At 46.2% G+C, this 14,131-nt stretch overlaps 1 protein-coding gene across 5 annotated transcripts in view; it reads left to right on the top strand.

Moving 5' to 3' along the window:
* The window catches only part of Ttc12 (tetratricopeptide repeat domain 12), a 46,898-nt gene extending 33,057 nt beyond the window's left edge, over positions 1 to 13,841 (top strand). For 3 of the 5 annotated variants that reach the window (XM_015489870.2, XM_048795625.1, XM_048795628.1), the window contains 9 exons: positions 4,289 to 4,381; positions 5,681 to 5,741; positions 6,440 to 6,577; positions 7,061 to 7,159; positions 7,608 to 7,676; positions 9,656 to 9,757; positions 10,932 to 11,031; positions 11,819 to 12,044; positions 13,676 to 13,841. In XM_015489870.2, coding sequence (XP_015345356.1) covers positions 4,289 to 4,381; positions 5,681 to 5,741; positions 6,440 to 6,577; positions 7,061 to 7,159; positions 7,608 to 7,676; positions 9,656 to 9,757; positions 10,932 to 11,031; positions 11,819 to 12,044; positions 13,676 to 13,751 — 964 coding nt within the window. In that variant the 3' untranslated portion in view covers positions 13,752 to 13,841. Of the gene's footprint in view, positions 1 to 4,288; positions 4,382 to 5,680; positions 5,742 to 6,439; positions 6,578 to 7,060; positions 7,160 to 7,607; positions 7,677 to 9,655; positions 9,758 to 10,931; positions 11,032 to 11,818; positions 12,045 to 13,675 lie in introns of those variants that run through there. The other 2 variants (XM_048795626.1, XM_048795627.1) reach the window with 2 other exon arrangements.
* Positions 13,842 to 14,131: the final 290 nt, after the last annotated feature.

Here is a 14,131-nt window from a genome sequence, read left to right as displayed (position 1 = left end):
GTCTCAATTTGCATTTTTCCAGTGTCTTGGAGAGTGGCATTTACAATCACCTCATGCAGTTCTGCCCACACTCTTTAGACTGAGAAAGCTCAGCTTATTACTTTTTTGCCCACTAGTCTTGCTAATGTCCATCTTCAATTAAACCAGAAGGAGATACAATGGATTCTCCACAATGAAATTAAGTGGGCAGAAGCAGGACAGGGCAGCACACAGTCCCACGACTCTCACCGAGGCACACATAATTACATTCCTCCCAAAATGCTTCCCCTCATACATGAGGCTGAGGGAGTCAATGTTCACTGATGAGAACTGGCCAAGGGTCATTGTCACTTTGTAGACAGGGCTGGGTTTTTAGACTCAAGCAGTTCCGAGCTTAAATCTTCTGCTTGTCTCTTTCTAATTATATGACCAGAGAAGTTACTCAGCCCTGATGGGCCAGAGCATCTCATCTGCAACTGAAACTTACAATAACATTTAAGAGGGATGATATATCTGTGTTGGTTAAAGTTTTTTTCTGCAGCATTGAAGGAATGCTCAACCAAAAAGAGCTTCAACAAAATAGAGCCTTGCTTACTTTTTTCCTCACAAAACAAGGAAAGACTAAGCATAGTAACCTGTGACTTAAAATATGACTTAAAGATGTTGAAGTCCAAGTCTCTGTGCTCTAACCTTTCCCCCTGGGCACTCCCCACTTGCTGTAGCCTGTCTTCCTTTTCTAAAACAGATCAGCCAGATCCATTCTTTTTATTAAGAAAAGCACTGTTTATTTATGTATGTTCGAACAAAATTCTGTCACATGCCACCCCTGGTAGGGAAAATGGCCCCAGCTTCTATGTTGGGTCAGGCAGAGTGGCAGGGAGTGGGACTGTGAGGCGTTAGGAGCAAACAGCCTTTAGCATCATGCCTGGACTTGGCGTGGATGCAGCTTACTTCTGTCATCATTTTTTTTTTCTCTTCAGGGTCCTAAACTGAGGTGGTAGTGCCTTTACAGGTTGCTTGAGACCTTTCTCTGACCTGTGTGGTGCGTCCACAGGGACAGCTGCCTATCAACAGAGCAGAAAATCTGCCTCTGAGCGAGAGGGGATGAGAGGAGCTAGAAGGGGACACATTGTCTTCTCTAGTAATGACTGCACTCAGCATGAGAACTCTGTCACATGGTGAGGGCGCCAACTTGTGTATATCTCCCAAGACAAAACCAAAATGATCTTAGACTGTTGTCTCATCCTCTCTGCTGTTCAGGTTCATCAGCATTCATCTTTAAGACCAAGAAAACAGATTTAAATTGGTGGAGAAGGAATCTGACCTAACTTTAAAACAAATCATCTGACAGCAGGAACACTGGAGTAGACTCCTGAGGAAGTGAGGAATTTGCAGAAGCTTGGCATTCCCTTGACCTTGGTGACAAACCAACCTGACCTGCCCAGCCTGGATGTCCCTCTGTGGCATCCCAGCACACCTGTGCATGATCCCCAGGGAAGAGCCAGCATTTTCAGTTGATTGAGATGGGAACTAACACAGCTAACAGACTGCAAGTCGTTCCCCATCTAGTGAGGACGTGGAGCTCACCTCCCAGGGCAGCCTGTCCACTTCCAACCTAGGTCTAGAAGTCATTCCCTTACACCGAACACAAACTGCTGCCCCGTAGCATTCTGGGCTGAAGCCAAGTCCAGACTCGGAAGGCCTAGAGAAGGCTTCAGATCCTTCTGCTTTCCAGTGCCTTAGGTGTAGGAAGACACCAGCCTTTTATAGGGTAAGCACCCTGGCTTCCTCATGTGATTTGGCTTCCATGCCTCTTCTGGAAGATCTCCTAGGTAGGCAGATCTCATACCCTAAGAGTGAGTGACTAGATGCCACATTCCCAACTGCCCATTCTCATGGGCTCTTTCCTGTCTTTCCCTCACTTGGCTGCCCTGTGCCATCGGATCCTCTTGACCCTACCCTTCTCGAAACTCCACAACCACTACTGTCAGGACATCCCCCTTCCTGGCCCACCTGCTCACTCCTGGCTTCACCTCCTTGTCTTCTTTCATCAGTCCCTTTATGCTCTCCCTTCTAAGTCAGAGACTCCAGAATCCTACCCATGGTCCTCATTTCAACTGTGGCCTTGATTAAGAGACAGTCTGAGTCCCTCTCTCAAGTACTGGATAACAACACCCTTCTACCACTGGATATCTCTAATTCAGTGCCCATGAGTGCCATAAACTTAATAAATCAAAGTGTGGTTCTTCAGTCCAGACCTCTGCCTGAACTTCCTGTCTTTGCAGAGGACCTTCTATCCATCCAGTTGCCTAAACCAGAATCCTGGAGGTGACTGGATCCCCCTTTACCACATCCATAAGACAGTATGTTTCCATTCTTGCTCCTGTTTTCATTCTATTTCTCCTCCATCTCTTAGTCATTCCTTCTCAGTCTTTACAAGTACCTCCTTTTTGATGGTACCGCTTCCCCTGTAGCTGCGACAGTTGGTCTCTTCACTTTTATTATCTGGACAATCAGTTTTCCCTGGTTAGATTCCCTGCTTCCCATCCCACATGCTCTAATCTGGCTTCTGCCCTGTCAACAAAAGGATTATTTTAAAAAACATACACATCAGGCTGAGTGGGTGGTGTACACCGATAATCCCAGCAGGAGGCTGAGGCAGGAGGATTGCGAGTTCAAAGCTAACCTCAGCAATTCAGCAAGTCCCTAAGCAACTCAGTGAGACCCTGTCTCTAAATAAAATACAAAAAGGGATAGTGATATGGCTTAGTGGTTAAGTTCCCCCTGGGTTCCATTCCCGTTACCAAAAACAAAACAACAACAAAAAAAACACACATCTGTCCTGTTATTTTCCTACTTAAAATGCTGCAAAATGACTCTCTGTTGCCTATATGACTGTTTCTTCAACTCCCAAGATACAGTGATTGTGAGTCACCTGAGTACTTGATTAAAAATGCAGCATCCTGGAGTCTTCTCCCACACAGAGGCTGAGAGTGGCCTGGGAATCCTTGCTACTCCTCTGTGACCACACTAAGCATGTCTTCCAACTCTACTTTGGAGAACACAGGCCTCTAGAGTTGTGAAAACTTTCCAGCAGACCACAGAGGGCCACCATGATCTGGGTCTGTCTAGCTCTCTTGCCTCACTGTCCCTGTCTTCCCCTCCTACTCTAAGCACTAATTATAAGAAGCTTCTACTAGTACCCAAACTTGCCTCAGGGTACTTTGCCTGACATGCTGTTTTCTTGTCCCCATATGCCCAGTGCTGGCCTGCAAGCTCCCTGGACACTGTCTAGGGCTGAGCCAGGTCACAGTCTTGTTTTATTGTTATGGCCCCAGAACCTGCCACATTGCCTGGTATGGTCAGTGCTCATTCAGTGTTGCTGACTGAATGGATTAAGGAATGAATAGGTAATGCTACTCTCTCAAGAGACACTGAAATGTCATTTGCTGTTGAGGCCCTCCTCATTGCCATCATCCACGCCTCCTGCCAGGTAGACTCTTGAGTCTTCAACATGTGTCTGTTTCTAACACACAACTTCTCTTCCTTATTTATTTGCATGTGTATCACTGTGGGGAACCGGAGGTCAGTGCTGAGCACAGTACTAAGCACAGTGTAGATGCCCAGTACAGGTTTGCACCATTATTCTGGTGCCAGTACAGCCATTTGGACAGTGTGAGAATTCAGTAGCATTTTTGGCAGCTGCTCCAGACTGCTTGGCCAGACTGTGTTTGTAGTGGACTAAAATCCCTTAGCCCTTTTCTGTGTGAACCAGTTATAATGCAGGTCTCCCAATGCTGTTACTACACAGAATCTCCAGCTCTCAGTAGAGGAGTCTGAGCTTAATCCTATCAAATTTTATCTGATGTGTTCAGCAGCCTGTCAAGATCTTGTTAAATCCTTATTCCATCATCTGCCTTATTAGGGGGCCTCCCACGTTAATCATCAGCATATTAGTAAGTGTGCCATTTAGATGTCATCTAAGTTAATGAACTTGACTGAGCCAGAATCACAGAGCAGAGCCCCAGAGACTCCTTCCCAGGCTGGTGTCTGGTGATCTGTAAACTTTAGTTAACACTATTCAACCCCAGGGAATTCATTTTAAGTGGTAGAGCCATGGAAAGGACAGTGTCTGTCTCTCTCAGGCAGGTCTGGAGCTGGGCGTCCTGGCGAGGCATGGCTAGGCCACCTTTTCAGCTTCTCTCACCAGGCTCCCAACTCCTTCCTGAACTCCTTGCCCGGTCACCTTGTTGGGAAGGCTGGTAGTTGGAGGACAGCCCCCTCTGAGGCTTTTTATGGGTTTTTGCAGATTATTGGAAGCCCTGCTGTCATTTCTTGATTTCTTAGATAAGAAGGCCAACACTGCCATGGGACTGCTCACAGACTTGGCTCTGGATGAAAGGTAACTTTTTTAGTTCCAGAAACTGATAATTCTTCTGCCTGTGTTGAACTGTCATTTTCTTACCATGTGCAGTATACAGATAGGCTAGCCATGTCTGACCGAGCATCACAAGGTTTGCTGAATAGGAGGGCCAGTGCCTTCCAGAGGCTGTGGTTTTTCGCTCCTATCTCAGTCTCTCTTCAGGGAAGGTCAGTATTCAGTGGGTTTGGGTGCAGTAAGTAACATGCAGTTGGCCCTTGATACCTGTGAGTTCTACATCTGTAGATTCAATGAACCAGAGATCAGAAATGTTGGAAAACATGCGTCTGTACTGAACATATACATATTTTCTTCTTGTCATTCCCTAAACATAGAGTATAACAACTATTTATACAGCATTCACATTGTATGAGGTGCTGTAAGCTAAAGATGATTTGAGGAATACAAGAGAATATGTGTAGGTTATATGCTACATTTTATATAAGGGACTTGAGCATCTTTGAATTTTGATATACACGTGGGTCCTGGTACCAATCTCTCACAGATATAGGAGGGTGGCTGCTTAGAACAGTGCCTGTCACAGTAAGTGCACCTGCAAAGTGTCAGGGAAGCTTCTTCCCCTTAGTGCCTGGTGCACAGTAACTGCCCAGCACATTTGTATGGAATGAACATGAATGAGCAAGCAGGCAAGAATGAGTGTAAGGTGCAGCCTCCCCTTGGGTTGCCAGTGATGTTATGAGTAAACTCTTCCTCCTGCCTGTTTTTTGTATTTTTCTTTTGATTAGCACTTGGGGTGAATAATAGTAAAAATCTTATTTTTCTCATTCTTAAGATTTTTTTTAAAAAAATCACTCATCTTGCCTAGAAATGGTCATGTGATTGAGAACTGCTGGTGCTTATAGACAAGCCAGGCATCTGGCCCTGGCCTGGAGTGTGGTGTGCTCTAGCACATAGACACATGTATGCATCTGGGCCCCTCCTGGTGGCTGTGACAAGTCAATGTGCTTACATTGTATTTCCCATCTGCGTAGCACACATATGACCTATAGACTCAGGGTGCAGAGTCAACTCGCCAGAGGCCCGGGAATTCTACTCAGAAGATCTGCCATCTGAAGTCTGGTGTTTGACGTCAAAGACAATTCTCTAGACTTAGAAAAACTAAAGCCATATTACATACTCAGTGACCGTTTTGGGGGCCAAGGCTCAGAGTGAATTCTTCATGCATGCTATAAATCACAGGAGCCTAGTGGATAACCCAAAATGTTGTATTTTATAGCTTATGCCATGTAGAAGTAATGCTGGCTGCTATTCTCTCAACAGATTCCAAGTCCGGTTCCAGGCCAACCTTCCAGGTGCTCTTCTGGCACTCATAGGTGTTCTGGTGAGCAAACCCTCATTTCTAGCCTCCATGACAGGCACCCAGGAGTTGAACAGAGCTGTTTAAACACAGTTTGCACCCTGGAACCACTCTGTCTCTCAGATTGATTAAACATTATTCCCAGCTGCAATTTATACAAAAGTGTCAATTATTAAAACAACTTCAGACTGGACAGGTAGAGGTGGCATATGATCAGGGTCAGTCACAGAGGAGAAAAAACTGCAAGTGGACTGCAGCTTAGGTAACAATGGTGGTGGGGGGTGTCAGTCTTCATCAGTCCCCTCCTGGCATAAAGTCTTATCTTCAGGAAAACCTGCACCTGTCCCCTGAAAGGAAATCATCTCTTTCAGGAGGACAAGGTAACAGTTGGAGCTGATCAGGCAGAGGACAGTAAGGGTCCACCATGGAGAGCAAGTTGTACCCAGATAGTCATGAAGCTTCAGGGTCCTCCAGGGGTGTAATCCTACCCCAGAGTTTTTCAGCTGTGGGAATGGAGAAGCGAAGGGATTTGCCCAGGTCCTCCCAGCTGGTTCATGGGAGGGACAAAGCCCTTCTAGGCTTCACTGTGTTGCCAGGGTGACCCCAATTGATGTCCCCGTGTGGCATTAAGCTCTGAGTCCCAGCCTTTTGCTGAGTGAGGGCTGCTCCTAGCAGACATTTGCCTGCTCTCTGAGGCCTCGCTTTCTCTTGCTTTACTTTAGAAGAGGGATCCCAAGGTAACTAATGCCTCAGCTCTCTGCCAGTGCATTGCCATCATGGGGAACCTCAGTGCTGAGCCTGCCACCCGGAAGCACATGGCAGCCTGTGAAGACTTTGGGGATGCCTGCTTGGGATTCCTGGTATTTTGGCTTTTCTATTCAAAGCTGGAATTTTATCTTTTTAGATGAGCATTATCTCCTTTTTAATTATCTTTCAAAAATTCTGTTTCTCAAGGTGTAGGAGCCACTAGTTATTAGTCCCTCTGTAACCATAGATTTTATGGACTGCTAGACTTAAAGGCCTCTCCAGATCAAGTCTCAGCCACCCTGTCAATATTTGTAGGATTTCCTGGTAGAACCGACTTGATCATTCATTTCAGCAATCACTCTTCATTTTAAACCTAGGGACAGGCCCAGCCAGAGAGCCTTGACAGAGGACCAGAGACACCTTCCACAGCTCCTGGATTAACGTGAACTCACAGAACTGGTCTCTGGGCTTCCACCATCACTTAAATTCATAACATTGACAATTTCAAGTATCTTTGAGACTCTGTCTATGGGAAGAAATGACCATGAAAAGCTGTCAAGCAGCAAGGTCATTGTTTACCTTGTTTTGTTTCCAAGGCCAGGTGTGAGGAGGACCTGGACCTATTCAGAGAGATCACATACACACTCTTGGGACTCATCATGAACCTGTGTCTTCAGGTCCCCTTTGTCTCAGAGGTATGGCCTTCTTATCTCCCTCCCTGAGCCCTGGAACAGCCTAAACTCATCCTGTTGCATAGAACCATTCACATTCTCAAAGACAACCAAGGCATACAGACTTGAATGCTAGTAGTGGGAATGTGGAGGGCTGGAGGGAAGCTGTCACGCTGCTCTGCTGAGGGCAAGATAAATTGCTCAGTTACACGTTCATTCAGAAAGCTTCTTGTGTGCCCAGGGTGCAGAGAAGAATACAAATTCAAATAAAGTATGGCCCCTGTTGTCAAAGCATTGCCCAGAGTTAAGGAAGGAAGAAGAGCAATGAAAGACATTATGGGGGACATCTGCACAGCATGTGGTGGCGGGGAGAAGGGAGTCATTTCTGTTTGATTGCTCAGAAGCAACTCTACAGAGGATTCCAATGATCAGGGTGTTCAACTCTCCTTCTCCCCTCTCACCGTGCTTGTAGGTTTGGGCTATGGAGGTGAGCAGAAGGTGCCTGACTCTACTGAATTGCCAGGATGGAGGAATCCTAACAGTAAGTTCTCCAGGGAGTCCAGAAGCGGCTTCCTTGCTCTTGTTCTTGTTCTACTTTGCTGTCAGTGCATCTCAACCTTCTTGCCGTCACCACCTTTGAGAATTTGGTTCCTCTCTGAGGTATGGAGTAGATGTGCACCTCTGAATGATGCCCACAAACACACAAATGCTGAATTTTGCCTACAGTTTGGGATATTTGGTGACCTGCTTTCAGAGTGCATCTGTAGACCCCCTGTAGTCCATGAACCAAAGATAAGTATACATTTTCTGTATATTCTGGAATCTAACCAGATAATATATATAATCTTACCCTGTTTATCATATTTCAAGAGATCATGTGCAGACCAGAGAGGCCCAAAGGATTTTATTTACAATCCCTTTCTTCCATCATTGAGAAAAACATGTTTGAAGCCACAGATCTTAGAGTTTGTTTATGCTTAATGGTTTGGACCCTTTGGGAACACATGCTAGAAAGGCTTTCTGTGTCCTGCCATTTGGCCAAGATGGAGAAGGCTTATGTTAGCACAGGGCATCAGGAGAAGAATATTAAGAGGTGATTTAAGAGGTACTCGCCATCATCCTAGAGCATGTTCTTCTCTTACGTTAGGAAGATTCAGCCCTGTTTTCCTACCTGTTAGGGCAGGACCTAAAACTTAGAGCAAAAGTCAGGTTCATACTCAAGGCAAGTCTGGGAAACTAGCCCTTCAAGGATTGTAGGCTGGTGAATGGCTCCAGGGTTTAAAAATGGTTCTCCTACAAAGATCCAACCTACTTTGTTTAGGGCAAGTACTCGCAGCAACCTGAACTCCATGAAAGTGTGGTGGGTCTTCAGGTTCCCTGGACCCTGGGAAATTGTGTAGATTCCAAGTGTATATGCATTTTTATAAGAGGGACATACATTTTATAAGAGGGGCCTCAGAAGAGGCCCATGACCCGCCTCAAAGTGGTCAGTACCACTATTCTCAAGTGCCTGGGGCTTTTCTGTGTGATTCAGACCTAAAACTGGGTCTGTGTCCTCAGGGAAGCTCTTGGGTCAGATTTTCCTATAATTCATGCATGTCCCAGTTGGGTGCTTCCCAGCTTGCTGCCCAGGGCAGCAGCTTCATCCTGGGAATCTGGTCCTTGGATAGTGCATATTGTCCACTGTTTTAAGCCTTAGAACTTAAGTCTTGTACTTTTTTCTCTAATAAATCGGAAGTCCAGAGAAAACTGAGGTCTTTGTAGTATTGAAGGGTGCCCTGTCTCTGCCTGCCTGTCAACAAACTTCTCATGAACACAGCACGCCCACACACACCTTTATTGCTTTTTTTCATAAATGTGATTGGGCATCTAAGGTCATCAGACATTTTAGGAAAAGCACACACAAATAGAAAAACAAAGATAAACAGAAAAAAATGACCCCAGAGAAAGAAAGATATATAGGAAATAGAAGAAAATAGAAGTAACTATCAGTTTCATCCTGAGAAAGATTTAAGGTGGTTATACCCATAAGACAATAACTACTTGATATTATTTTTAAAAAGCCACGAGAGCTGGGAAATGAAGTAAATTAAATCTCCCAGAAAGTAGAACAAAAAGACAAAGATTCAGAAAGATAAGGATAAATGAAAACTCAAAAGAGAGGATCGATCCAGAAAGCAGAACCTCTCCTAATGAGGGCCCTGCTGGTGTGGAGCTCTGGGAGGGACCAGAGAGGGCTTTCCTTCTCAGAGTTGAGCTGGTCCATCCTGGGTAAAGCTGAAGTCAGCGGGGCCTCTGTGGTCCAGGGGGCAGTGTTTGAACTGCCTACCTCGCAGCTTCATTAACAATAACCATGCTTGCCACGCGTGACTTGGCCATTACATTGTTTAAAACTCCAGGTGCGTGTTCTGCTTCTGATACTAATGATTGCTTTTGCCTTGCCAAACTTCTTGTTAACTTTTAAAGGTCGTCAGCATTTCTGAAACAGACATTTAATCATTCTCTTTCTGTTTCACACAGAGAGCTGCTGGTGTTCTAAGCCGGACCCTTTCTTCCTCTCTGAACATCATCGAGGAGGCTGTGAGAACAGGAGTGGTGAAGAAAATGATTAAATTCCTGAAGGTAAAATGGCCTCACGGTCACAACCTCTAAGATTTCCAGGCGTGTTATTTTACTCAGGGAGCAGAATGAAGGTGGGCTTTGTTCAGTAATGTGCCCCTGTGCCATCCCTGCTAGATTTTAAACTTCCAGAATGGAGATTCTCTTCAGCTTGTCCACCCAGACAATGCTCTGAACATCAGCAAAAGAATAAGTAAATTGCTCTTCAGATGCATCCAGAAAAAAACTGCTTACCCTTCAAGCCTAACTTCAAATTGTGTGGCCTCTGTCCTTTAATGAGACAACTTGAATGGCTTTTTGTAAGGTTTTCAGGCCAATTATTTTATTCATGGGCTCATGATGCTTTAAATAGTTATCTGGAGATTGCTGGATGTAACTCCATTTATGAGACATGGAGGCTGTAGAGTCACCATGTGACCAGAGGATGTGGGAATTTCCCTCTGAAATGAGTGCAGTGGAGCCAAACAAGCAACTGGTTCACCTGAAAGGGCAAAGTGCATTATTAGGCTGCTGTGTCTGGATCCCACCTGCACGTGTCCAGTGAGGCCCAGGCACGTTAGCACAGCAACACTAAACTCTAGGCTGAGGGGGCAGGAGGTATGGAGAGGGCAGGATGGTGGGTCTCAGTTGTGGCTGCCCCTTGGACGATGATGTCATTCCCTCTAAACAACCTCTGTAGCCCGGCAGAGGCTGCAGATCCCAAGTTCACACAGCAAATTGTACGTGCACACATGCATTTTAAAAACCCTGCCTTAGGTAGTTTTAAGGGTTATGATTTGATATTTGTCACCTCTTATGATGATCCAAGTTCATGATGTTCTCTACAACGAATGTCAGCTTCATTCTCAAAAGGTGAAAGGACACAGGAGGGCCTTTACCTCTCCTTCTTGGTAGATCTGCCTGTCAACTGTATCATTCTCCTCTCAGCCACTTGCTCAAAGCCTTCTAGAGCTGTCAGGTATACGTGACAGGCCTACGTTCTTGCCTGAAGTATGGGCTATTAGAAGGGTATGTGAGTGACAGTCTCTCCCCGCTCACCAAGAAGCACATGTATTCTCAGTGGAATTTCTCTTAGAAGCTCAGGAGGCCACTAGCTCTACTGTGACTTCTTCCTGTGCTTTCTGGTCAAGAATTATCATAGATTGATTTTACTTTTTAATTTCATCCTGAAATCTAGACAGGAGGCCAGACTGCATCACATTATGCTATAAAGACACTGGCTATCTGCACAAATAGTTATCACGAAGCGCGGAAAGAAGTGATAAGACTCGATAAAAGTAAGTGAGGATTTCATCAAGGCACCCACATCCCAGAGGTTCCTCCACCTTGAGGCTGTAGAGGGAACTGTGGCCATCTGCAATATTGGCGTAACAAGATGTCAGTTCACCTCCAAATAGGAAAGAATTTCATTAGCCTCTTGGCTGTGCACAGGTAGAGTGCCCAGGGAGGAGGCCCAGCTGAAAGACCACTCCAAGGTAACAGGGTGGATTCTGGGAAACCTTCTCCTCTGCCCAAGTTAAACTGAAATGGGTTTCTAAGTCTGCTTAAACTGACCCAGCACCAGCTTTCTTCCTTCACAGAGGGAGGGGAAATGAAAACAAACCATTTTCAACCTTTAGTGATGAAGGGAAGTAACAGAGTCTGAGCCTAACACCACAGGTGACTGATGAAGGGATGGGAACCCAGAGGGAAGATACAGGAGGTGGGCACATTGCCTCCCGCTCAGGCTGCCAAGTGGGACTGTCACGGTTATGGGGCGTGGAGGGACTTTGGAGAAAGCATACCTGCTTGGCATACTCAGCTCATTCACACAGCAACTGTGTTGTGCTGGATGCTGTTCTAGGCACCTGACATACCACAGGGACACCAGGAGGAGTTGAGGAGGTTGTAGCACTCAGTGGACATTTTCTGAGTGTGAGGGAGCCCATTCTTCCCAGGGTTTCTGGGGAAGCTCAGCATCCACCATTGCCTCCCTGCCCCCCTCCCCATGTTCCATTGCCAGGCTCCTTTTAGGGGATCCAGAGGAACTTGTTCCTTGTTACTTGTTCTCATCTTTCCCTGTAGAGCTCAGCATTCTGATGAAGCTGCTCAGCTCGGACGACGAGATTCTGGTGGGCAATGCTGCCCTCTGCCTTGGCAACTGCATGGAGGTACCCAAGGTTGCGTCTTCTCTGCTGAAGACAGACCTGGTGCTGGTCCTATTAAAGCTGGCTGGTAGCGACTCGCAGAATTCAGCGGTGCAGCTGAATGCAGGCATTGCTCTGGGGAAGCTGTGTACAGCTGAGCCCAGGTACACTATGGCCACCACCGAGCCAGGCCATCCCAAATGCTGGTGACATTTCAGAAAGAGTGGGCCAAGCCAAGCACTGTTTTGCAAGGGACCTCATGCCTTCTGCCTGGGCCTCTGTGGGGCCTGGCAGTTTCTTCCCTGCAGGAAGTCTTCCTCAAAGGAACTGGGGAATACTCAGCTTCCAACTCAAGAGGCATTGGTCCCACAGACTTATAACCATTGTCTTTTTGCCCCTCATTCTCTCCATCCTTCTCTCCTTTACTTGCCCCCATTCTTCCTCTCTTTCTCACACCATCTCTCCTCCTCTCTCACTCTCTGTAAGTCAGCTTTTCATCACAATGACAAAATACCTGAGAAAATCAACTTAAAATGAGTAAAGATTTGTTTGGCTCACAATTTCAGAGGTTTCAGTTCTTGCTCACTTGGCCCTGTGGCTTTGGGCCCATGGTGGCACAGTATATCATAGTGGGAACATTTGGCAGAGAAGGACTGTTTACCTCATGGTGGCGAGGAAGCAAAGATAGACAGGATGGGACTGGAGTCCCAATGTCACCTTCAAGGGCATCCTCATAGTGACCTAACTTCCTTCCATTAGCTCCACTTTCTAAAGATTCCACCACCTCCAGTAGCACCAGACTGGAACCAAGCCTCTTAGAACATGGGCCTTTGGGGGACATATCAGGTCCAAGCTGTAGGACTAAGGATGCTCTTCAATTGGTAGAGCACTTTCCCAGCCTGCATAAGGCTCTGGTTTAATCTCCAGCACACACACACACACACATACACACACACACACACACACACACACAAAATCCAAACTTTAGCAACTTCCTTTCTTTTTCTTTACTTTTCCGGAACAGGTTCCTACTTGGTTGGTTGGTTGGTTGGTTGGTTGATTGATTGCCTGGGTCTAAACAAACAAAGGAATATCCAGTAAGGGTGGCATTTTTCCACTGGAGGAAATAGAATGGAGAAGCAGATATTCAGAACTCATGTCTGACGTCACCCAGCAAGCCAGCTCAGGAAATCTTGGCTTTAACTCTGTGCATTGCTTCTTTTTGCTGAGGTTCCTGCTCTGCTCTGCTCTTGTTCTGATGTGCTTAAACATCCTGGGGTGTGTGTGTGTGTGTGTGTGTGTGTGTGTCTGGAGGGTGTTCCCCTAGCATAGAAGCAGGGAGCCTTTGGGGCTGAGGGGAGGTAGGCTCCTTACAGCTACACACCTCTAATGCCTCTGTAGAATGAGAGGGCTGGCTTCGATAACATCTGAGGTCCTTTCAAGTTCTGTCTGGTTGATCAAATGGAAGGAACAGATAAAATCTTTCTTCTACAGAAAGCAGGGCACATTAGCTAAGAGAAGCTCAAAGTGGCAACATGCTGGGGAGTCCCCGAGAACATGGTCCCATCTGATCAGCCTGTCATACCTGCCATTCACAGCAAGAGTGTTTTCAGCATTCTGTGGTCTCCCTGTGAGCTTTCCCTTTGATCTCTTGGGCTCAGCTCACCAGTGCCACAGCCACTTCTCTTCCCACTCAGAGAGATGGGCTAATGTTCCCAGCCAGCTGCCACATGAGGTAGGGATGGCTTGGAAATGTGACATTTCTGACGTGGATTTTGTGTTCTGATTACAACAGGTTTACTGCTCAACTGAGAGAGCTTCATGGGATGGAAATTCTCAACTCTACAGTGAAATACATCCAGGATTCTTGAGAGAGGTGGTGTCTGTGCTATTTTGTAAACACACACCATATGTTCTGGGGTGATGATATGCTAATAAAGTTCTCTTAGATATCCACTCTAGAACTGAATGTTTATTTTCAGTGTGTTTGTCTTGTGTGTTTTCACTGGTAAGAAGAGAGTGGGCATTGGTGGTGACTGTAGTGGAAACTGCTTCAGCGAGCTCAACTCCATCGTACCCGCCTCTGAATCTTCCCTCCCATTCTGTGTAGTCTGGAACCCAGCCAACACAAAGCCACATTTTCCAGACCCCTTACAACAACACTTGTAGATGGGAACCAGATCCTGCCAGTTTAAGACCACTTCCTGCCCCATTTGCCGTCTTTTGCTGGCAACATGCTAGAAATGCCAGG

This window comes from Marmota marmota, unplaced genomic scaffold (assembly GCF_001458135.2).
Source record: "Marmota marmota marmota unplaced genomic scaffold, marMar, whole genome shotgun sequence".
NCBI classification, from domain to species: Eukaryota; Metazoa; Chordata; class Mammalia; order Rodentia; family Sciuridae; genus Marmota; species Marmota marmota.
This window is presented reverse-complemented; position numbering and strand designations above follow the sequence as displayed.